This window comes from Schistocerca piceifrons, chromosome 7 (assembly GCF_021461385.2).
Source record: "Schistocerca piceifrons isolate TAMUIC-IGC-003096 chromosome 7, iqSchPice1.1, whole genome shotgun sequence".
Taxonomy (NCBI): domain Eukaryota; kingdom Metazoa; phylum Arthropoda; class Insecta; order Orthoptera; family Acrididae; genus Schistocerca; species Schistocerca piceifrons.
Genome location: NC_060144.1, coordinates 29446823 through 29472827, shown reverse-complemented (window position 1 = coordinate 29472827; position 26005 = coordinate 29446823). Strand labels below are relative to the sequence as shown.

At 47.5% G+C, this 26005-nt stretch overlaps 1 protein-coding gene across 1 annotated transcript in view; it reads left to right on the top strand.

The window, feature by feature from the left end:
• LOC124805404 overlaps nucleotides 1-26005 on the top strand; it is a 150673-nt gene that overhangs the window by 64439 nt on the left and 60229 nt on the right. The window contains exon 3 of the mRNA XM_047265965.1: nucleotides 13350-13433. Within this exon, the coding sequence (XP_047121921.1) occupies nucleotides 13350-13433 (84 nt within the window). The remainder of the gene's footprint in view (nucleotides 1-13349; nucleotides 13434-26005) is intronic.

Below are 26005 nucleotides of genomic sequence, written 5' to 3'. Positions count from 1 at the left end.
TTAACGCATGTTTCAATAGAATTAAAATATCAACACCTTGGCAAATATCGGATAATGAGTATGAGATCAGTACGTTAGAGAAGACACAGCATTTGGGGGAACAAGTAACTTTACAGAACCTCACAGTGATTTCCAAATATTAATCAAAGAGGAAAGAGAGAAAAAAATGTTAAAATGTGTGTGAAATCTTATGGGACTTAATTGCTAAGGTCATCAGTCCCTAAGCTTACACACTATTTAACCTAAATTATTCTAAAGACAAACACACAAACCCATGCCCGAGGGAGGACTCGAAAGTCCGCCGGGAGCAGCCGCACAGTCCATGACTGCAGCGCCTTAGACCGCTCGCCTAATCCGGCGCGGCGGAGAGGTAGAACTACAGAAAAATCACACATGCATGTACAATCTTGACTGAGTGCAAACTGAGCTCAAGATTGTTAATAAACGTACTTCAATAAAAAAAAATACGGAAGCCCTAACATCAATCAGAAATTCACGCGTACATCCTATAACACGGTTTACGACTGCTGTCGCTGAGCACCTATTTGGAGATACCAGTGGCAGTGAACAGCCACGATGTCGGCTGCAAAATTAAGTTATTTTGTCTGTATCGGAGCGTGGAATCAAAGTTCCTCTCTCACATCCAAGCATCAAAGGCGTTCCGTCCAGAGCATTCTCACAAGGTGAAGAAAGAAACCAGGAGTTTTTTCTGTCTCTTTGTGAGTGTGACTTGTGCATGGCTTTGATGGCCAATGACAGTGACTCTTCCTAGTGCTGGCCGGTCAGATCTGTCCTAGTAAGGCAGCCGTGTTCCTTCCATACTCATCTTCAATATGAGAGGGTCGTTCAATAAGTAATGCAGCACATACTTTTCCTCGGCCAATTTGCCGTGGGCCATCATCACTTCAGCTCATATACTTCGTGAAGTTCCGGTAGACAGCGTAGTCTTAAAAATGGGTCTGTAACGGAGATGTGATCCAAGCAGGGAGCTCTCACTGAGTTTGTTTTGGCGGGAAACCAGAGCATCGCAGATATGCACAGGCCTTTGCAGAAGGCCCACAGAGACCTGTCAGTGAGGTCAGTGATGCAGCAGGGCGTTGGCTCCGACGTCGACCAGTAGAGTGCTACCATGCGGGCGTACTGGTCCTCCCACTAAGGTAGCTGAAGGCCGTCGCATTGAACGGAGATTATGTTGAAAAACAGGATTTTGTAACCAAACAGTAAGGAATAATATGGTGCATTGAAATCCTGTATAAAACCCATCTACTTGCAGAAAAAAATGTGTTGCATTACTTATTGAACGCCCTTCGTAATTAACTCATAGTGAGGATTTTTAAGCCGGCCAGTGTGTCCGAGCTGTTCTAGGCGCTCAGACTGGAACCGTGCGGCCGCTACATTCGCAGGTTCGAATCCTGCCTCGGGCATGGATGTGTGTGATGTCCTTAAGTTAGTTAGGTTTAAGTAGTTCTAGGGAACTGATGACCTCAGATGTTAAGTCCCATAGTGCTCAGAGCCATTTTGAGGATTTTGAGTACTGGAGCTCTGAAACAGGCAACCAATGGTTCCCTCTACCTGTCATATTTCGTGTCTCAGCTAATGAGGCCTTCTCCACGTGCACTCAAGTGCGTTCTGTTCTTCCTCTACAGAATGAATTTACATTATGCTGTGGTAACTGCTCTTACCATTTCTTACCAGAATCAACGCCAGTTTATTTAGCTTGGCGCCAAACTGACGGCTGCGAGTGCCTTGCTCCAAGCGCAAAAGGGCCATATGCTCTGATCTCACTCCGCCGTACAGATTGTGGTGTGCGTACTGTAAGACCCTCGGTACACACACCATCACATTATTTGACTCGTCGCTCTAACGAAGTAGGCGAATGTCAGCAATACGTCTCGTGGTCTTATCTTGGCGTGTTTATCTTCTGCCGTTTGGTCAGACGATAGAAATGCCACTTGCACGCTTAGAGTAGCAGATTGACGGTGACCAAAATTGACAATCTGAAGTTGCTTTGGTCTTGGTACGTTAATCTTATTCTCACATCTCTGATACTTGACAAAGTGTCTATACATTTCTCTTCATGGCTATGTACAGGAATATGGTAATCTTATTAGGTGCAGACTGAAACTTGACTATAGACTGGTACAGGCTAATGCAGACTGGTACAGACTAATGCAGACTGACTAATCGGAGTTTTTTTTTTTTCTTTATTGTATTTCAATTCCCCATCGGGGCGGGCTGGCAGCAGCATATGCGCTGCTCTTCAGCCGAAAGACATAGAACAAAACAATAGAAGACATTTAAAAACAGCAAAGGAGAGAAGAAGGTGAACATAGATACAAAAAAGGGGGAACATCATGGAAGGCAATAGACAAAAAACGGGGTGACTGTAAAATGGAGATAAAAAACTGGTTAAAAGTAGCACACACAAAAAGCCACACACTGCGACGATTAAAAGAACACAAGGCACAGTATGACTGGAGCATAAAGGTATCGACGGATGGCGTAGCAAATAACGTAACACTGACGGCGGACCTCAAGGCAGTACACAATTAGAATCACACCTCTTGACGCACACGAGAAACAGCACTAAGCACTACACTGATGTGGCACACTGATGATGATCAATACAGAGGATCTGCCAGGCACAAGGAGATGAGGGAGACCTGAAGAAGGGAGGGAGGGGAAGAGGTGGGGGAGATGAGCGGGGGGCGCTGAAGAGGGCCAGGTAGGGAGGGATGTGGGAAGGAAAGAGGCAAGTATGGGGTGCAGGGTCTCAGGGGAGGGGGGAATGGAGGAAAATCCGCTCTGGGAGAAGGAGGGAAGAGGAAAAAAGGGGGCCCTAGGGAGGCGGGGGGGGGGGGGGGGGGGGGGAACAAGGCCAGGTTACAGTTGGAAGGAAGGGTAGATGTCACGGCGAAGTTCGTCATCCGGAAGGGGGAGGCGTTGGAAAGTGCCCTGATGAAGGAGATGGAGGGTGTGGAGGTGGAGAGAGGGAGGGATACAGCGATAGAGGCGCGGCAACGGGCGGGGGGTGGAGAGGAAGGAGGAAACCAGAGGGTGGGGGGGATCAAGCCTGCGAACAATGTAAAGGATGCGGAGATTTTGGAGGAACATGAGGAGGTGGGGGAAGGGGATCAGTTCATACAGGAGCTGTGTGGGGGAAGGAAGGCGGATACGGAAGGCAAGGCGGAGCGCATGGCGTACTAATCGGAGGTCTGTACACTCATTATAATACCTCACGCATTCAGGTATCACTGCGCAAGTGTGATCCACTAGAAGAAAAGGTTCTACGTTAGCAGCAATCTCATTGGCTGCGTTGCATATTAATATGCGGATCGGCGGAAGCAGAATTTGGTCCGTCTCTAAGACAGCGCCATCTCGTAGTGCGGAGACGGACGAGCGCTGCGCCTGCGCTGTTGTGCTTAGCAGGGCGCGCTCTAGTGGGAAAGTTGTGTACGCGCTGACTACGCGGAACTATGAACAAAACACATATCTAACCTCTCAAGTGTCCCATGCCTGGCAGTTCTCAGATACAGGCTTACTCCAGGGCACATTGCATTACGATATTGCGCCTCCCTGGCACCGGTGGACACGCCACATTAAAAACAGTCTATCACTACTCAGCAGTTTCCCGCCACTTAGGAGGCAAACTCAATTGGTGACTACCCGCTTGACCTTGGCACACATACAATCTGTCGGGAACAGTGGCTTCTACCTCGCTTTCCACCAACCCCACACAGTGGCAGTGCGTGTCTTCCACTAATGACCCGACACCAGCTCTCTCTCTCCCCTGTTCTGCTAGTCTCTTCTCAATACGTACTCAACAGGACTCCCAAGTAATAATTTAAACAATCCTCCAAAATAAGGAATTAAGGGGGGTAGGACGTCAAACGGGCCGACTTGGAGCAGGAGAGACACCACAGGACATTTTAATTTCCACTGTCTATACTTTTACAAGTAAATTCATAAAACTTTGTCAGTATGACCAGCAAGTATTCAGAATTCACATTCATAGCAGTGCAAGTTCGAGAACATAACGAAGTGATTTTTTTTACATGTGAAATTTCATCATTTTTTTCACTTACTAATGGCAGCATTTGTTGGTATAGGTACATTTTTCTTCATAAGTAAGAGAGATGGTTCGATGAATTTTGCACAGCGTACAAACCATACTTAAAGGTGTATGAAACTCTAGAATTTTCCAAATCTATTAAAAACTGTGATAAAAGTTGAGGTAATTAACTACAAAATTTCTGTTTTTTCTAAACATGAAGTTTAAAATACAACAGATCTTTCGTTTTTTCATAAATTAAATAAATTCTAGAGTTTCATACACCTGTAAGTATGTTATGTATGCTGTGCAAAATTGATCGAAGAATCTCTCTAACTTGTGAAGAAAAGTGTACCTATAGCAACAAATGCAGCCATTAGTAAGTGAAAGAATGATGAAATTCCACACGTAAAAAGAAAATTATTTTGTTATATTTTCGAACTTCCACTGCAATGAGTGTGAATGCTGAATCCTTCCTGGAGATGCTGACAAAGTTTTATGAATTTATTTGTAAAAGTATAGACACTGGAAATTAAAATGTCCTGTGATGCCTGTCCTGCTCCAAGTCGGCCCGTTTGACGTCCTACCCCCCTTAATGTGGAATTTTAGTTAACTTTACCCGTTGTGTATTGTGCATTAAACCGGGGACCTAGAAACGACTGAGAGGCTTCGTCCCACCATAGCTCTCGGTGGTTCACAACCCCACAACAGGCCACAGCAGTCCACCCACCTCACCACCTCCCCATACCGAACCCGCGGTCCGGCCACCAGTGGACCCTTCCGGGAACGCCTCATACCAGACGAGTGTAACCCCACATGTTTGCGTGGTAGAGTAATGATGGTGTACCCGTACGTGGAGACACTGTGCAGCAATCGCCGACATAGTGTAACTGAGACGGAATAAGGGGGACCAGTCCGCATTCGCCGAGGCACATGGAAAACCGCCTTAAAAACCATCAACCGGCTGGCCGGCACTCCGGACCTCGACACTAATCCGCCGCGCTGCTTCCCGCTCGGGAATTAATTTCTATTACATGGGTTTATCACTTTAATGGACTTTGTTTGTGGCATATGGCATGTTTCACAAAACCGATCAGTTAACAGTGATGATAGCAGTGTCATCAATCATTCTTATTGCTGGTATTATTTCACCTTAAATTTTAATTCCAATCCCAAATCTACCCTTAATTCCCGTTATTGCTTCTTAATGTACAGACTGAACAGTGAGGAGAAAAGCCGCACGTTTTCTAATGCCCTTTTCAATCCGAGGACTTTGTTCTTCGTCTTCCATTCTTATTGAACGTTTTCGTCTTTTGTATGTACTTCTGTACTGATATATAAAGACAAGTTGTCGTTTAACTTGTAACCAAATATCTCAAACTGTTCTTGAGCAATTTACTTGAAATTTTTACACGATACTCTGATGAATATTTGGATGCACATGGGGTATACACTTTTTAAATATATGTACTATAGAAATATATGTGTAATATATAAAGTGGATGCGATGTCACCAAGAATCTATAAAAGTTGTCGACTAATTTACTTCAAATTTTTCAGAAATATTCTAATGAACATTCAGAAGGACATACACAACATGCTTTAAGTGTATATCATACATAAATATAATTTAATACAGTACATGGAAATTATAGTTAGTCACCAATTTTTTTAAACAAAAATGTACACATCTTCTGTTAAAACGGACCGCGAGAAAGAAAATTTCTGACTAATTCTCTGCTGTGAAACAGTTCGGTTTTGTTTTATTTTTATCTTTGACAGTCAGAGTACGATAGGTAGTCATTTAAACCATTACGCAAATAGTTTTCCCATTTATACACTGAAGAGCCAAAGAAACTGGTATTGACATGCGTATTCAAATACAGAGATATGTAAATAGGCAGAACACGGCGCTGCGATCGGCAACACCTGTACAAGACAACAAGTGCCTGTCGCAGTTGTTACATCGGTTACTGCTGCTACAGTGGCAGGTTATCAAGATTTAAGCGAGTTTGAACGTGATGTTATAATCGGCGCTCGAGCGATGGGACACAGCATTTCCGAGGTAGCGATGAAGTGGGGATTTTCCCTACGACCATTTCACGAGTGTACCGTGAATCCGGTAAAACATCAAATCTCCGACATCGTCGCGGCCGGATGCAGAGCCTGCAAGAACGGAACCAACGACGAGTGAAAAGAATCAAATGGTTCAAATGGCTCTGAGCACTATGGGACTTAACATCTGAGGTCATCAGTCCCCTAGAACTTAGAACTACTTAAACGTAACTAACCTAAGGACAAGACACACATCCATGCCCGAGGCAGGATTCGAACCTGCGACCGCCGGCCGGTGTGGCCGTGCGGTTAAAGGCGCTTCAGTCTGGAACCGCGTGACCGCTACGATCGCAGGTTCGAATCCTGCCTCGGGCATGGATGTGTGTGATGCCCTTAGGTTAGTTAGGTTTAATTAGTTCGAAGTTCTAGGCGACTGATGACCTCAGAAGTTAAGTCGCATAGTGCTCAGAGCCATTTGAACCATTTGAACCTGCGACCGTAGCAGCAGCGCGGTTCCGGACTGAAGCGCCTAGAACCGCTCGGCCACACCGTCCGGCTGAAAAGAATCGTTCAACGTGACAAAAGTGCAACCCTTCCGCACTCTGCTACAGCTTTCAATGCTGGTCCATCATCAAGTGTGCGAACCATTCGACGAAACATCATCGATATGGGCCTTCGGAGTGGAAAGACGATTGGTGCAACCTTCATGGCTGCACGACATAAAGCTTTACGCCTCGCCTGTGCCCTTCAACACCGACATTGGACTGTTTATGACTGGAAACATTTTGCCTCGTCGGACGAGTGTCGTTTCCAATTGTATCGAGCGGATGGACGTGTACGGGTATGGAGACAACCTCATGAATGCATGGACCGTGCATGTCAGCAGGGGACTGCTCAAGCTGGTAGAGACTCTGTAATGGTGTGGGGCGTATGCTGTTGGAGTGATATGGGACCCCTGATACCTCTGGATACGACTCTGAGAGGCGATACGTTCGTAAGCATCCTGTCTGATCAATTGCATCCATTCATGTTGATTGTGCTTTCCGACGGACTTGGGCAATTCCAACGGGACAGTGCGGTACCCCACACTTGCAGAATTGCTACAGAGTGGCTTCAGGAACATTCTTTTGAGTTTAAATACACTACTGGCCATTAAAATTGCTACACCACGAAGATGACGTGCTACATACGCGAAATTTAACCTACAGGAAGAAGATGCTGTGATATGCAAATGATTAACTTTTCAGAGCATTCACACAAGGTTGGCGCCGGTGGCGACATCTACAACGTGCTGACATGAGGGAAGTTTCCAACAGATTTCTCATACACAAACAGCAGTTGACCGGCGTTGCCTGGTGAAACGTTGTTGTGATGCCTCGTGTAAGGAGGAGAAATGCGTACCATCACGTTTCCGACTTTGATAAAGGTCGGATTGTAGCCTATCACGATTGCGGCTTATCGTATCGCGACATTGCTGCTCGCGTTGGTCGAGATCCAATGACTGTTAGCAGAGTACGGAATCGGTGGGTTCAGGAGGGTAATACGGAGCGCCGTGCTGGATCCCAACGGCCTCGTATCCCTAGCAGTCGAGATGACAGGCATCTAATTCGCACGGCTGTAACGGATCGTGCAGCCACGTCTCGATCCCTGAGTCAACAGATGGGGACGTTTGCAAGACAACAACCATCTGTACCAACAGTTCGACGACGTTTGCAGCAGCATGGAGTATGAGCTCGGAGACCATGGCTGCAGTTACCCTTGACGCTGCATCACAGACAGGAGCGCCTGCGATGGTGTACCTAACGACGAACCTGGGTGCACGAATGGCAAAACGTCATTTTTTCGGATGAATCCAGGTTCTGTTAACAGCATCATGATGGTCGCATCCGTGTTTGCCGACATCGCGGTGAACGCACATTGGAAGCGTGTATTCGTCATCGCCATACTGGCGTATCACCCGGCGTGATGGTATGGGGTGCCATTGGTTACACGTCTCGGTTACCTCTTGTTCGCATTGGCGGCTCTTTGAACAGTGGACGTTACATTTCACATATGTTACGACCCGTGGCTCTACCCTTCATTCGATCCCTGCGAAACCCTACATTTCAGCAGGATAATGCACGACCGCATGTTGCAGGTCCTGTACGGGCCTTTCTGGATACAGGAAATATTCGACTGCTGCCCTGGTCAGCACATTCTCCAGATCTCTCACCAATTCAAAACGTCTGGTCAATAGTGGCCGAGCAAGTGGCTCGTCACAATACGCCAGTCACTACTCTTGATGAACTGTGGTATCTTGTTGAAGGTGCATCGGCAGGTATACGTGTTCACGCCATTCAAGCTCTGTTTGACTCAATGCCCAGGCGTATCAAGGCCGTTATTACAGCCAGAGGTGGTTGTCCTGGGTACTGATTTGTCAGGATCTATGCACCCAAATTGCGTGAAAATGTAATCACATGTCAGTTCTAGTATAATATATTTGTCCAATGAATAACCGTTTATCATCTGCATTTCTTCTCGGTGTAGCAATTTTAATGGTCAGTAGTGTACTTCTGCCTGTAACCAAGCTTCCCCGACATGAACATTATTGAGGAATTTTGGGACGCCTTGCAACGTACTGTCCAGAAGAGATCTCCATCCCCTCGTACTATTACGGATTTATAGAGAGCTCTGCAGATTCATGGTGTCCGTTCCCTCCAGCAGTACTTCAGACATTAGTCGCTTCCATGCCACTTCTGCGAGCTCGCGGGGACCCTACACGATATTAGGTAGGTGTTAGAGATGGGAAAACTCGTTCATCCTTGGGAACTAGTTCACTGCTGATCGTTCTTTTTTGGGAACCGTTCATTTTTACTCGTTCACCGTTCATTTGTGCTTGGTATATGGTTCTTACGAAAAACTGAAAACTAGTAGTGTAGGTGACTGAAGGGTGGAGGGCACCAAGAGGGGGCACTTACCTCCCCCCTGGAGTACAGAGTTTTGATTCATTACAGAATTCTTACACACTTTTAGTAGTAGTTTCTGTGATACTGCAGAATCTCTCGTTTAGCCAACTGTAGCCTTGTGTGGCTGATCGGAGGGAAATAATATAAGGTGGCGCATGGAAAACCGGCCCCGAGTACAGACTGCTCGCCAATTACGGGCGATGTGTTGCCCTTTACGATCAGATACAACAAACAGACAAACATGTAATAATTAGGCAGTGAAGAAATAACAAGCTAATGGAAGCAACAATTGCGATACAATCGATGACGATGAGTAGAGAGCTGGAGAAGAGAACATGAAAATCTCACGCGGCGCGCATAGGCTATAGCTCATGTAGTCTTGTAAACCTGTTGGTGGCTGATCCCAACTTAATAGACCACAAGCGTCTTGTATAAAATTCTTCGTTTCGACTTCCACTACATAGCTATGCTATGTTGTAAACAATAATCGTTTACACCCTATACCGCATATACTTCACGTTGTCTCTGAGTTCGTAGGCGAAGTAGAGATTTTATGGAGGCATAAAATAAAATGTGGTTTTGTCATCATACTTGCGTCACACGCTTAGTAAAAATTAGGTTTTTATGTTGCACTATTAAAGTTAATGCAGCAATAATAATAATAATTAAGTTCGCAGTAATAAAGTTTTTGGTTTGAAAGCTCCTTCTGAACAAATGTTTTTGAGATAATAAGTAAATACGGTTTTATGGCAATCTATATCTTTTCAAATGGAGAGGCACCGCTTTTCCTACTGAGCCAAAATGACCCACAACCCACTTTTTTTTTTCAAAGATACCAAACTAGCAGGTAATGCAAATTGGAAACAACCAAGATTAAAAATAATTAGAGCCTTCCTAAATCTAAATGTAATGTTTTGTATATGAAAGATACACGAAAATCGTTTTATATGAATTTTCTTACACTAAAAATTAAGCAAATTATTGAAAGTTAGTTGCTAAATCAAGTCGATGAAACCAAAAAATATATGAATAACAAAACAAAACTTGCCTTGTATGTCTTCTGCTGTTCATCGATATAATGAAGTGAGCTGATATGCCCTTTTGTTACCTGAAAAGACGTACCTATTACATACAACGTAATTTTTATGTAATTTACGTAACTATAAAATACTTTTTGATTGCCGGACGTGGACGCTGAATAGCCAGAACCAAGTGCAAAAACAGTTTGGAACACATGTAAAATAGGCGAGCGCAGTGAACGAAACGAACAACTGGATACTGAACTAACCAGCAGCAGTCGGCAGTGGAACTGAGACAGGTGGTCATGCGAAGAACGACGAGTGCTGTCGAAGGAGACCGAGACTGAGACGAGCACGCGACCGAGGCTGGAACGAGAATTGCCGAAGTGACCGCCGCGACAGAAGTGAACTAGTGAACTATGAACCGATCGTTCCTCGTTCCCGGGAACTATAAGTAGACCGCCGCGACCGAAGTGAACTATGAACCGATCGTTTCTTGGAATTCGTTCCTCGGTCCTTTCGTTCATCTTGTTGAACCGTTCCTTTGCACCCGTTCGTTCGCGAACTACCCATCTCTAGTAGGTGTAAGAGTTTCTTTGGCTCTTCAGTGTATTGTAGGCGCCACGGTGGTCCCGGTCGCCTACGGCGGACTTGATGGCCGAGCGGTGACCTCACCAGTTGTCAGGATGCTAGGAAATGGCTGTAGAAGCGTCAGAAACGCCAAAGAAACATTATTCATTCACAACAACTTTATTCCTGCCGAGTACAATGTGGCTTGGTGATATCAACGACCTTCCCCGAGTCCTCGCTGACTCGTAGCGATGACATCAGATCCGGGCCGCGCAGTCTTGCTAGCGCAGCGCCGAGTGCTGTGACGCAGCGAAGGAATGCCCTTACTTCGGCCGCGCGTGGCTGGCGGTGCCCGGCTGGCCGTCCAACTCGCGGCGGGCAGCAGGCTGCTGCGCGTAGAGGCTCCGGGTTGGAGTCTCCGGCGCTGTCAGCACGAGAGGAGTTCTCTTAGTGCGGAGTGTACTCTATCCCATCCCGTCTTCTTCCCTGCTCCTCCTGGTGGCTCGTCCGCGGTGGACGGGCGGAACGGGCTTCAGTCCCCCAGAGTCGTCAGCTCACCTGGTTGTGACAGCAGATGCACAGGGCCTAGGCCCCGCACGATCTCGACGACGGCTCACTGATGTGGTCAGCATTGGCGGCGGGCGAGTCTGCCGCGATGTCTGCTAATCCTGGGTTGATGATTGACAGCGGCAGCAGAGAGGACCAGAGCTGGTACTGTACCCTCACCTCTGCTGCTGCATGGGCCGCCCTTACTGAAACATCTCCTTAATGAAGATTAACATGTCGATCACTGAGCTGAGCGCTACGCAGCGACCCAGTACACATCTAACTGCAAGTCTAACTTCGAGTGCCTTGTTGCTATCAAAGCTGGCGTATTTAAAGGAAGTACGAGCGACATCCTGACGTCATGCTCGTTTGTAATGACCGCATTCGTTCCACTTATACTGCTGATTCATCTGTCGTACTCGCCCCTTAGGTGTTCTTGCGACAGAGTTACGTGTTGTTGCGGCAGACTTACGCGAAGTTGTGAAGTGCAGTACAGCTGACGCTATACCTCTGTCTTGCACTCTACGAAAGTCTCCGTCCAACACAAAGCCGCGTGCTAAGCAATTCTCTCTAGCCTGTTGTGTGTAACCAGGTCACTGCCCCTGCGTGACGACACATTCCGATATATGTGCAATCCTCTTACCTCTTGGCTAACTTACTACCTCTGGCTCTCGGCATAGGCAACGAAACTTTGACAATATTCTGCGTTTCCAACTCTTTACTATTCCGCGACACTACAGTACCGGGCTATTACAAATGATTGAAGCGATTTCATAAATTCACTGTAGCTCCATTCATTGACACGACACACTACAGATACGTAGAAAAACTCATAAAGTTTTGTTCGGCTGAAGCCGCACTTCAGGTTTCTGCCGCCAGAGCGCTCGAGAGCGCAGTGAGACAAAATGGCGGCAGGAGCCGAGAAAGCGTATGTCGTGCTTGAAATGCACTCACATCAGTCAGTCATAACAGTGCAACGACACTTCAGGACGAAGTTCAACAAAGATCCATCAACTCCTAACTCCATTCGGCGATGGTATGCGCAGTTTAAAGCTTCTGGATGCCTCTGTAAGGGGAAATCAACGGGTCGGCCTGCAGTGAGCGAAGAAACGGTTGAACGCGTGCGGGCAAGTTTCACGCGTAGCCCGCGGAAGTCGACGAATAAAGCAAGCAGGAAGCTAAACATAGCACAGCCGACGGTTTGGAAAATCTTACGGACAAGGCTAAAGCAGAAGCCTTACTGTTTACAATTGCTACAAGCCCTGACACCCGATGACAGAGTCAAACGCTTTGAATTTTCGGCGCGGTTGCAACAGCTCATGGAAGAGGATGCGTTCAGTGCGAAACTTGTTTTCAGTGATGAGGCAACATTTTTTTCTTAATGGTGAAGTGAACAGACACAATGTGCGAATCTGGGCGGTAGAGAATCCTCACGCATTCGTGCAGCAAATTCACAATTCACCAAAAGTTAACGTGTTTTGTGCAATCTCACGGTTTAAAGTTTACGGCCCCTTTTTCTTCTGCGAAAAAAACGTTACAGGACACGTGTATCTGGACATGCTGGAAAATTGGCTCATGCCACAAGTGGAGACCGACAGCGCCGACTTCATCTTTCAACAGGATGGTGCTCCACCGCACTTCCATCACGATGTTCGGCATTTCTTAAACAGGAGATTGGAAAACCGATGGATCGGTCGTGGTGGAGATGATGATCAGCAATTCATGTCATGGCCCCCACGCTCTCCCGACTTAACCCCCTGCGATTTCTTTCTGTGGGGTTATGTGAAAGATTCAGTGTTTAAACCTCCTCTACCAAGAAACGTGCCAGAACTGCGAGCTCGCATCAACGATGCTTTCGAACTCATTGATGGGGACATGCTGCGCCGAGTGTGGGAGGAACTTGACTATCGGCTCGATGTCTGCCGAATCACTAAAGGGGCACATACCGAACATTTGTGAATGCCTAAAAAAACTTTTTTTGAGTTTTTGTATGTGTGTGTAAAGCATTGTGAAAATATCTCAAGTAATAAAGTTATTGTAGAGCTGCGAAATCGCTTCAGTCATTTGTAATAAGCCTGCGTATTATCCGTCCTTGCCTGCAGCTTACAGATATCTTTCTGAAATTTGGGACGCCTCTGCTGACTGCCTTTTGGGTGACTGAAGGGTGCGGCGGCGGGCGACGAGCGGCCGACGTCCCGATGGCGGAGTACCGGCGCTCCACGGCGCTGGCTGCAGCGCTGCAGCTCTGCAAGCCGGACGTGGCGCTGCTGCTGCTGCGGCACGGGGCGCGCTTCGCCGCCAACCTGGCCGAGGAGGACCGGCCCGTCCGCGGCGGGTGAGTGCAGCAGCCGCGCCCGGACAGCGGGCAGCGCCGCGCTCGCGACCTGCTGTGCCAGCGTAAGGCAGGGCGGGGGGGGGTTCCTTTCTGAAACACACTCCATTTCAGAGGTGCACCTAAACCACAATTTACTGCCCTCCAGGAAGCCTGTGGCGCCCGATTTATTCTCGGAACTGAGACCTGGCTGAACCCTGAGATAGGAAGTTCTGAAATATTTAGTGAGGGTTGGAACGTGTATCGGAAAGACAGATTAGACACCGTAGCAGGTGGTGTCTTCGTTGCAGTTGACAAAAATATTGTCTCTACTGAGGTCGAAGTAGAGTGTTCAAAAATGACCCTGAGCACTATGGGACTTAACATCTGTGGTCATAAGTCCCCTAGAACTTAGACCTACTTAAACCTAACTAACCTAAGGACATCACACACATCCATGCCCGAGGCAGGATTCGAACCTGCGACCGTAGCGGTCTCGCGGTTCCAGACTGTAGCGCCTAGAACCGCACCGCCACCACGGCCAAAAGTAGAGTGTGATCGTGAAGTTATCTGGACACGTTTAACAGGGCTAGGGGAAATAGAGTTAATTGTGGGTTGTATGTAAGCGTAGGCTTCCGCGGCCGTTGTCTTCTTCAATAAAATTCTTCAGGGTATCAGACCGCATCGTCATAATTTAAAATGCCCCAACGTTTCGGCCAGCGTTGCAGCTAGCCTTCATCAGGGCCTTACGTTAACGTAAGGCCCTGATGAAGGCTAGCTGCAACGCTGGCTGAAACGTTGGCGCATTTTAAATTATGACGATGCGGTCTGATACCCTGAAGAATTTTATTAATTATGGGTTGTTATTACCGGCCACCAGGTCCCACCGTGACAGTTCTAGAATCATTCAAAGGCAGTCTACATTCTGTATCGCAGAAGTACCCGGATCGTGCTGTATTAGTCGGAGGCGACTTCAACCTACCTAGTATAGACTGGGATGTCTATGGATTCATTACAGGTGGTACAGGCAAGCCGTCGTGTGAATTACTTTTGAACACATTATCCGAAAACTGTCATGAGCAGCTAAATCGACAGCCAACGCGTAATGTAAATATTTTAGATCTGGTAGCCACGAACAGACCAGACCGCATCGATGGTATCACTGTTGAGACAGGGATTGGTGATCGTGATGTTGGCATTACGGATGTGATTACGAAAGTTAAAAAGTGGGTCAAGAAGGCTAGGAGAGTATTCTTACTAGACAGAGCAGATAAGCAGTTGTTAGCATCCCACTTAGTAAATGAATCGACTTCATTTACTTCCGGTACAATGGACGTGGAAGAATTATGGGCAAATTTTAAACACATTGTAAATCAAGCATTGGACAAGTATGTGCCGAAAAAGTGGGTTACGGACGGAAAAGACCCACCGTGGTTTAACAGCGCAATTCGGAGAGTGCTCAGGAAGCAAAGGCACAGCACTCGCGGTACAAGAAAGATCGGGAGAATGAGGACAGGCGAAAGTTAGTAGAGATTCGTGCTGCTGTAAGAAGAGCGATGCGCGAAGCATACAACCACTACCACCGTCGTACCTTAGCAAAAGATCTTGCTGAAAACCCAATGAAATTCTGTTCTTACGTAAAATCGGTAAGCGGGTCGAAGGCTTCCATCCGGTCACTCACTGATCAATCTGGCCTGGCAACGGAAGACAGCAAAACGAAAGCTGAAATTTTAAATTTAGCATTTGAGAAATCTTTCACGCAGGAGGATCGCACAAACATGCCGCCGTTTGAGCCTCGTACAGTTTCCTGTATGGAGGACATAGTGATAGACATCCCTGAGGTTGTGAAGCAGCTGAATGAGTTGAAAATAAATAAATCGCCAGGTCCTGATGGGATTCCAATTAGGTTTTACAGAGAGTACTCTACTGCATTGGCTCCTTACTTAGCTTGCATTTATCGCGAATCTCTTGCCCAGCGAAAGCCCCAAGCGACTGGAAAAAAGCGCAGGTGACGCCTTTATATAAGAAGGGTAGAAGGACGGATCCTCAAATTTACAGATCAATATCCTTAACATCGGTTTGTTGCAGGATTCGCGAACATATTCTCAGTTCGAACATAATGAATTTCCTTGAGACAGAGAAGTTGCTGTCCATGCATCAGCACGGCTTTAGAAAGCATCCCTACTGCGAAACGCAACTCGCCCTTTTCTCACATGATATCTTGCGAACCATGGATGAAGGGTATCAGACGGATGCCATATTCCTTGACTTCCGGAAATCGTTTGACTCGGTGCCCCACTGCAGACTCTTAACTAAGGTACGAGCATATGGGATTGGTTCCCAAATATGTGAGTGGCTCGAAGACTTCTTAAGTAATAGAACCCAGTACGTTGATCTCGATGATGAGTGTTCATCGGAGGTGAGGGTATCGTCTGGAGTGCCCCAGGGATGTGTGGTAGGTCCGCTGTTGTTTTCTATCTACATAAACTATCTTTTGGATAGGGTGCATAGCAATGTGCGGCTGTTTGCTGATGATGCTGTGGTGTACGGGAAGGTGTCGTCGTTGAGTGACTGTAGGACAGGATTTGTGATTGGTGTAAAGAATGGCAGCTAACTCTAAATATAGATAAATGTAAATTAATGCAGATGAATAGGAAAAAGAATCCTGTAATGTTTGAATACTCCATTAGTAGTGTAGCGCTTGACACAGTCACGTCGATTAAATATTTGGGCGTAACATTGCAGAGCGATATGAAGTCGGACAAGCATGTAATGGCAGTTGTGGGGAAGGCGGATAGTCGTCTTCGGTTCGTTGGTAGAATTTTAGGAAGATGTGGTTCATGTGTAAAGGAGACAGCTTATAAAACACTAATACGACCTATTCTTGAGCACTGATCGAGCGTTTGGGATCCCTATCAGGTCGGATTGACGGAGGACATAGAAGCAATTCAAAGGCGGGCTGCTAGATTTGTTACTGGTAGGTTTGATCATCACGCAAGTGTTACGTAAATGCTTCAGGAACTCGGGTGGGAGTCTCTAGAGGAAAGGAGGCGTTCTTTTCGTGAATCGCTACTGAGGAAATTTAGAGAACCAGCGTTTGAGGCTGACTGCAGTACAATTTTACCGCCGCCAACTTATATTTCGCGGAAAGACCACAAAGATAAGAGAGATCAGGGCTCGTACAGAGGCATATAGGCAGTAATTTTTCCCTCGTTCTGTTTGGGAGTGGAACAGGGAGAGAAGATGCTAGTTGTGGTACGAGGTACCCTCCGCCACGCACCGATTGCGGAGTATGTATGTAGATGTTAATGTAGATGGTCAATAATGCACACATGGAAAGTACAAGCCAAAAGTAGGTAAACAGCTGCGATAAACATGGGTCCCCAAACCAACCGCTGCCGGGGTATTGCATTAATTCGAGATGGAAACCACTCTAAACGCTCTTGAATACCTCGTTTTTACGTTGTTATCTCAAGGTTTGGGATCGATTATCTGTTTTTTTTACACATGCGCAACTGCTTCCCTTTCCCCCTCCGTGCTCTGTGCCATACCGGCCTCAAAATCAGTTACAAACATGATGGCACTGAACCATGCTTTATTTTCAAAGAGTTTTCCTGAGAATTCTACTTAGTAGAGATTCATCAAGAACATTAACACATTTAGTCACACTATGTGAGCGTGGAAGTAGTTGCCAGGGAGTAACTCATGAAATCATAAGCAAATTCCTTTTTAACAAATGGTAATTTATCACTTTAATGGTGCCTAAAGCATTTTTTTTTTTAAGAAACAGATTTAAAATGATAATCAGAAAGCACCCTCTAAATATCAAGTTACAATTTATTCAGAGGCAGAAAGACTGTATGAGCTTTCGGGCTGAGGACCTTGCCGCTCCCTTTTGACGCGACCGTAGTTACGACCGCTCACAACAACCTCTGAAACTTTTGTGGCGGTGTTCGTAGCGACAAACAATTCGCGGTAGAAACGGCTTACGAAGTCACCGCCACACTTTTAATAGCGGGCCGACCGGTCCGCTGGAACAGTGAACAGAAAGATGAAAACCCAAACACTCTGATTAAATAAAAGTCGGTACTTATCTTTATTAACGAAGACACAGAAACACAGTGGTGAACTCCGTGTCTACAGAGATCTGTCTAGTTCGAGTCGGAGCGGCTACGTCAGCGTCGGCTGACGACAAACAACAACTCTGATGCGATGAACACACAACTGACTAGCAAGTACACAATTCGGTGGCGAGTATACAACTGAGCGGCGAATACAGAACTGTCCTAGTGCTCGCGACTCCAGCGCTTAAGAAGCCAGAAGCCAGCGGTGGCGCGCGCAGTCTTGCGGCGATTTCCTGTCTCGCTGGCGCTGCTTATGCGGACGGCGTCCGGACTTTGATGCTGCCAACCTTTTGGCAGCGGGCTCGGGTGGCATTACCGGCTAGGATATAACACTCCTCCCCCCCAAATCGCCGCACCGTCGTTGAATAATGACGTGGCGAGCGTCGACGGCGGGGGAGGGGTGTGGCCGCAGGCGTAGCAGAAGAGACCAGGGCGGAGACTGTTGTCGGTGGCAGTCCCCGGTCCGCACCCCAGCATTGGCTGCGCGGGGCCTCGGGAAACACCGACTGAAAACCGAGGTCAGGGTGCACGCCTGTGACCACGGGCGCAGCTTCTGGTACTGGACGCGACGGGGCGTCGGGACCCATGAAGAGAGGCAGCGTCTCCTGACGCTGCGTCGACGGCTGCTGAGTGGGCGCCGGACAAGGCGCTGCGGTGTCAGACTCCTTGGGGGTGCCCAAGGAAAGCGGCTGCAGGACAGGCTGCACAGCCACCGCTTGAGAAGGCGGCCCGGCTGAGAGGTCGACGTCCATCAGCTCCGAAGGCGGTGGCGACTGAAGAGGGACCGCAGGCGCCGGAGCGACCACCTGGGGCGCTCCCGGAGGAAGCTGCGCGGGAGGCATCAACGGGACGGGCTGTCGGCGTGGTAGCGGCGACGGCTGCTGCTGCTGCCCTGAGGGCGGCAGCGAAGTCGGAAGGCGCGGCTGGAACCCGCCGCGGACCAAATCTGTGGACAAAGAACGAGCGGCAGAATCCGGGCGGCCAGCGCGGCGCAACTGGTTCTGATGCCTCCTGTGCACCCCAGTAGCACCTTGAACAGTATAAAAACCGCGACCCTGGACACTTATCACGGTACCACGTTCCCAACGACGGCGACTGTGATAAACTCTGAAAAAAACGGCGTCGTTGCGCTGAAAACGCGTGCGATGGTCAGAAGCGGCGGGTCGATCCGGGGGGTGCAACAACCGTAGTAGGGTGCGATGACGACGGCCGTGGAGAAGCTCCGCAGGCGAAGGGCCGTCGCGTGGCGTGGTCCGGTACGACGACAGGAACGTGATGAGGGCCTGCTGACGAGAGTGCGTAGCACGAAGGCGGTCCATATGATCCTTGAATGTGCGTACAAAACGTTCCGCTGCACCATTCGATTGAGGGTGGATCGGCGGAGTAAGAACATGGCGAATGCCATTGGCGGAACAAAACTTTCAAATTCAGCAGAGGTAAATTGTGGACCATTGTCAGACACTAAAACTTCTGGAAGACCCTCAATACAAAAAATTGAAGTCAACGCCTGTATAGTTTGTGCAGACGTTGTAGACTGCATGGGCACAACAAACGGAAAATTACTAAATGCATCTATCACGATGAGCCAACGAGAATTCCAATATGGACCAGCGAAATCAATATGTACTCGCTGCCAGGGACCGGCAGGGCGTGCCCACTCAAAATAGCGTTGAGGCGGAGCAGCTTGGTGTTCGGCACACGTCGAACAATCTGTAGACATCTGCGTAATCTGCTTATCAATGCCGATCCATGTACAATGCCGGCGGGCAAGCTGCTTGGTGCGGACCACTCCCCAATGACCTTGATGCAACAAGTCGAGGACCTTGGATTGGAGCACTTGGGGAACCACTACACGAAGCTGGTCATTCTCGGTGCGTAACAGCAAAACTCCGTGCGAAACAGACAACAGATGACGTTGCGGATAATAGCGACGAACCACAGTATCCGATATGTCCTTTGCCGTGGACGGCCAACCACGTTGAACAAAACGTAATAGTAACCTCAGATGAGAATCCGTAGCTGTCTCACGTGCCACCTGACGATAATCAATCAGAAAATCCCGGAGGGATTGATGCTCATCGGCGTCAATCTGATGGCAAGAGTCGTCAGAGGAATCGAAGACATCATCCGCAGCAATCGGCAATCTAGAAAGCGCGTCAGCGTTTGCATGCTGAGCTGTAGGGCGATACAGTATCTCATACTGGTATTGTGATAACAAAAGAGCCCAACGTTGTAGTCTCTGAGCTGTCCGCTGAGGAACTGGTTTAGACGGATGAAACAGTGACGTCAGGGGCTTGTGATCTGTTACTAAATAGAATGGTCTACCATAGAGGTAGTGATGGATTTTTGTGACACCGAACACAATAGCCAACGCTTCCTTGTCCAATTGGCTATAATTACACTGAGCTTTGTTGAGCAATTTAGATGCGAACGCAATAGGACGTTCGGTGTTACCGACTCGGTGAGACAACACAGCACCGAGGCCGAAAGAAGAGGCATCACAAGCTAACACCAGAGGCTTGTGAGGGTCGTAATGGACCAGACAACGATCATTCAATAAAGCCTCTTTAAGCTGCTGAAAGGCTGATTGGCAATCAGCTGACCACACAAACGGAACATTCTTACGGCGGAGCCGATGCAACGGTGCAGCAATCTGTGATGCATTAGGTATAAACCTAATATAATACGTCAATTTGCCCAGAACTGCTTGCAATTCATGCAGATTGCGAGGGGCGGGCAAATCACGAATAGCTGCTAAATGTGACTGGGAGGGATGAATGCCTTGAGCATTAATAACATGTCCCAGATACTCCATCTCCGTAAGGAAAAATGAACATTTATCGATGTTGCAACGTAGGCCTGCCTGAGACAACACTTGAAACAAACACTCCAAATTACGGAAATGTTCAGCAGGCGTCCGACCGGACACAACAACATCGTCTAAATAGTTGCAACACGATGGCACATTAGCCAGAAGTTGTGACAAAAAAACGCTGAAAAACAGCTGGAGCTGACGCACAACCAAAAGGCAAACGAAGAAAACGGAACAACCCCAACGACGTGTTTATGACAAAATACTGTTGTGACTGCTCGTCGAGGGGCAATTGCAAATATGCTTCACGGAGATCAATTTTGGAAAAGAAACGAGCTTCCCCTAACTTATCCATCAGCTCGTCCGGTCTAGGCAAAGGAAAAGAATCAATGACACTCTGAGGATTCACTGTCGACTTAAAATCAGCACACAAGCGTAACTTGCCAGACGGTTTCTTTATAATAACTAAGGGAGAAGCCCACTGGCTCGCTGAAACGGGTTGAATAACACCGTTGTTTTGCCAACAACGAAGTTCATCTTCTACAGGTGCCCGGAGGGCGTGAGGCACTGGACGAGCACGACAAAATCGAGGCTGAGCATTATCTTTTAACGTAATATGAGCGGAAAAGTTCGCAGCACAACCTAGTTCGTCTTTCAATATGTCACTGTATCGTTTACATAAATCGGTTATGCTGTCTTGAGGAACAACAACAGAATTAAGTTGCAACACATTGTCTTGGATAGACAGGCTAAACAAGTCAAAACAGTCTAATCCGAAACTGTTTACACTGTCTGTAGCGCGGAGCACTGTGAATGAAACTGTTTTTGTATTGCCACGGAATGTGGAGGCACGCTACATACACCTAACACAGGAATTTGTTCTCCACTATAAGTAGCCAAAGAATGTTTTGCCGCTGAAAGTTTAGGGCGGCCGATAGCCGCATACGTAGCACTATTTATGAGAGTCACAGACGCGCCAGTGTCTAATTGAAAATTGAAGGTCTTATCCTGGATGCGTAGTTTCACAAATAGTTTATTACACTGTCTCTGGATCGGTGCAGTGGAGGCGGAAGACACAAAATCAGCGCGTTTAGCGCGTGTTCGCTGCTTACGACAACTCGTGGCTTGGGCGGGTGGAACAACAACTCCCGCGTCACTTGCAGTCTGTACATCACTTTTCACAGTGTTTGAATTACGCTTGGGTCGCATAGCAGAGGGCTGGGTGGGTGGCTTATTGCGAACAAGTTTATTACCCACACGAACCGTGGAAGAGTCTTTAAACGCGACCTTCTGGGCGGGCTGGCTTTGAAGAACATGAATATCCATGGGCTGGGCAGCACTAGAATTGTTCTTGCGTTTACGCAAACAAACAGTCTGGATGTGTCCTTTCCTTTGACAAAAGTGACAAACCGCGTTTCTCAACGGGCAACGTTCACGAGGATGAGCAAGAACACACTTAGGGCAAGACTTAACTCTATCATTTTGCACACGCGGCTGACGAATGTGTTTAACATGACGCGGCCGGCTAGTGTTTACAGTCTGACTCTGCCGGTGGGGCCGCGGGCGTGACATAACTTGCTTAGCACAGGCAATTTGAGAAATACATGGCTGATCTAACTCACACTCAGCATAGTCAAAAGTATCTTGGGCTTCAATGATGTTCATCACAGTCTCTAATGACGGGTCAGGCAACTTTAAGATAGCAGCACGAATACGAGAATCTGCAATGTTTTGAGTAATAGCGTCTCGTAACATGACATCACTGTAGGAAGCTCCACACACACAATTAAATCGGCACTGACGGGTGAGGCCTCGTAAATCTGTTAACCACTGTTTATTAGATTGATGTGGCAGTTTCTTTAATCTGAAGAACTTGAATCTGGCTGCTGCCACATGAACTCGCGACTGGAAATACTCAGCAAGCTTGTTAACAACAACGTCATAGTCTAAAGCTTCTGGCTGGGATTCCGGGAACAACTTACAAAGTAGTCGATAGACTTCCACGACTGCAGTGGAAATGAAATAAAGCTGCCGCTCAGTACCTGTGATTTTGTAGACTGTCATGTGCGCCTGCAACTGCGCGAAATATTCTCGCCATTCTTCTCTTGATGCATCAAAAGTACGGAAAGGTGGTGCTGCCTGTGCTTGTTCCTTTTGTGTTGGAGGATTAGCCGCTTGTTTGGCGATTGCTTCCACCAGACTTTGTATTTGCTGGCTCTGTAACAAGATCAACTGTTGTAATTCGGCAGACATAGTGAACACAAATTAAACCAGTCCCCAAAATTTTATCGCTATAATTAGTATAACAAGAAACAAGTTGAACCAGCCCTGCACACGAGTTCGGAACTCCTCGTCGCCAGTTTTGTGGCGGTGTTCGTAGCGACAAACAATTCGCGGTAGAAACGGCTTACGAAGTCACCGCCACACTTTTAATAGCGGGCCGACCGGTCCGCTGGAACAGTGAACAGAAAGATGAAAACCCAAACACTCTGATTAAATAAAAGTCGGTACTTATCTTTATTAACGAAGACACAGAAACACAGTGGTGAACTCCGTGTCTACAGAGATCTGTCTAGTTCGAGTCGGAGCGGCTACGTCAGCGTCGGCTGACGACAAACAACAACTCTGCTGCGATGAACACACAAGTGACTAGCAAGTACACAATTCGGTGGCGAGTATACAACTGAGCGGCGAATACAGAACTGTCCTAGCGCTCGCGACTCCAGCGCTTAAGAAGCCAGAAGCCAGCGGTGGCGCGCGCAGACTTGCGGCGATTTCCTGTCTCGCTGGCGCTGCTTATGCGGACGGCGTCCGGACTTTGATGCTGCCAACCTTTTGGCAGCGGGCTCGGGTGGCATTACCGGCTAGGATATAACAGAAACACTACTCTGGTGCAAATCTGCAACACACCAGATTACTTTAAAACTAAAAGTTTTAACAATTCACAGAAGCACACAAACTATGCAACCTGTAGGAGGGATGGAAATGGTACAAAACACTAAAAATTAAAATATTAACTTTGCCACCGAAGGTGCAACTTCATTTTAACTTATAAGAAAAGTCTTACGGTGGAAAGGTGGCAACTTTATATACTAAAATGACCATTTAAATAAAAGCCCATGAAGTGCCATCTCATATAATATTATACAAGGTTGGCCAAACAAGTTAACATGCTCTACAGCACACAGATACCGCCTCTCAAGATGATAGGCAAGATCAAAACATATTTCAGGAATTAGGCCGTTACACTCCAAGCAACAAATTCGTTAACACACCGAATCCGACAAACATGACAGAGGCAGCTCCGAACTACAGACAGACACTAACTGCCTAACAAATGTGGACGAGAGACAGACGAGAAAACTGGGGACGAAAGACTGATCAAGAAAACAAGTAGAATTTAACAAAAGTAAATCACACAACATATCACCAATCACTTCTCGAGAAGGCCTGGCGCAGCACCCCCAAATCGCTCTCCCTAACCGTCCGCTGCCAGCCCCTTCAACGGACGCAGGAAGGCTCGCCGATCTCCCTTCACACGGCGTTGCAGCTCGCACCGGCCAGACCGATGTCGTGGGTTGACTCCTGTTGCCCTCGTGTCGACCGCGAAGCCACTACCCCTCGCTATACGGCGCGGCCCACTGGACTCACGTGGCGACCTCACATGCGCCGACGATCAAGGCGAACAAGTCATCTTGTGTCTCAGTGCGCGACCGACCAACCGATCGATCCAACCGCCAGTGACCGCTGCCTGAGCAAACTCGAGCAGACTGGCGGCCTAACACGCAGACTCAGATGCAGGAACTAAGCCCCGACCGGGCGACCACTAGCTGAGTTCTCTTACTGGCGGAATGGAAAGACTCTCATTTATCCGGCTTTAAAGATTGATCCGAACGAAAGACATACTAGCACTCCGAACGACAGACAGACACTAACAGCCTCACAAATTCGGACGAGAGACAGACTAGCAAGCTGGGGACGGGAGACTCACCCACACTCCACCCAGACTGCTTCACACTACGCACTACGGCGCGCTCTTCAAAGCAGCAGTTTTTACCACGGCTCGGGCACCAGGGACAGAAGTCATACCAATGAAGAGTACGCTGACATGCACTTCGTGTGTGGCATAGCGAATGGCAGTGGCCCTGAGGCTGCTCGATTGTATGAACAATTTTTTCCTCTCCACAGGCAACCCGACAGACGTACATTTAGCCGGTTGCATCAGCTCCTTAGAGAAACCGGGAGTTTCTCACACCATGTACGAGAAGGTCAACCCAGATTCATAAGACCCGATGTTGAGGAAACGGCGTTATGCTTTGTACATGAACGTCTGAGTATTTCAACAAGGAGAATTGCTACCTAAGAGTACGTCCTGAATCGTAGCAGTATGTGGCAGATTTTATATCGGCAAGTCCTCCATCCATATCATTTCCAGCGAGTGCAAGCCCTCAACAATGTACACTTCCCTACTAGAAAGAATTTCTGCCAGTGGGTGCAACAACAGTGCATCCTGAATCTCCCGTTTGTATGCAGTATTCTGTTCATGGATGAGGCTGGATTTATCCGTGGCGGTATTTTCAATACCATAACTATCACATCTGGGCCAATGTCTATGCTAATGCAACACGAGTTTCACGACATCAGCAGCGATATTCGTTGAACGTCTGGGCAGGACCGCTCGGAGACCGCATAATTGAACCACACTTCCTACCACAGAGACCAACCGGACAACAGTACATGCTGTTTCTAACGAATGTACCTCCAGATGTACAGGATGATGTCCCACTAAACCAACGCCTGAACATATGGTTCATGCATGACGGCCGGCCGGAGTGGCCGAGCGTTTTTAGGCGCTACAGTCTGGAACCGCGAAACCGCTACGGTCGCAGGTTCGGATCCTGCCTCGGGCATGGATGTGTGTGATTTCGTTAGGTTAGTTAGGTTTCAGTAGTTCTAAGTTCTAGGGGACTGATCTCAGCAGTTAAGTCCCATAGTGCTCAGAGCCATTTGAACCATGCATGACGATGCTCCAGCACATTTTCATTTTCGAGCGCGATGGCTTCTAACTCGGGCGTGTGACCAACTTTGGATGGGCAGAGGAGGGCCTATACCATGGTGCCTAACGTTGCCAAATTTAAATCCCAGGGATTTCTGTGTGTGGGGTCAAGTCAAAAGCCTGGTCAATGCTACCGAGGTCAACTCTCTTGAGGAATCAAGCTTGCAGATCGAAGCAGCCTTCCAGCGTTTACAGAATTTCTCAGGACTGCATGAGAGGATTCGCTACTCATTTCAGAGATGAGTTCATTGTTGCATTCAGGCGCACTGATGAACGTAACAGAAAATATGTCGTATCTCTACAATGGTTGACATGTGGATTCATGATTATTGGACCTTTTTAGCTACTTTTGGCCTGTACTTTCTATGTGCGAATTATTGATCATCACTTCTGAAACACCCATTATATATTTAACCTTTTCATGAAATTTAAAAATTTTATTTTCAAAATGCAATATACGTATTTACTTTTCAGAAACTATTCACAAGATTCCACAAAATTTTCTCCGTTTAATCT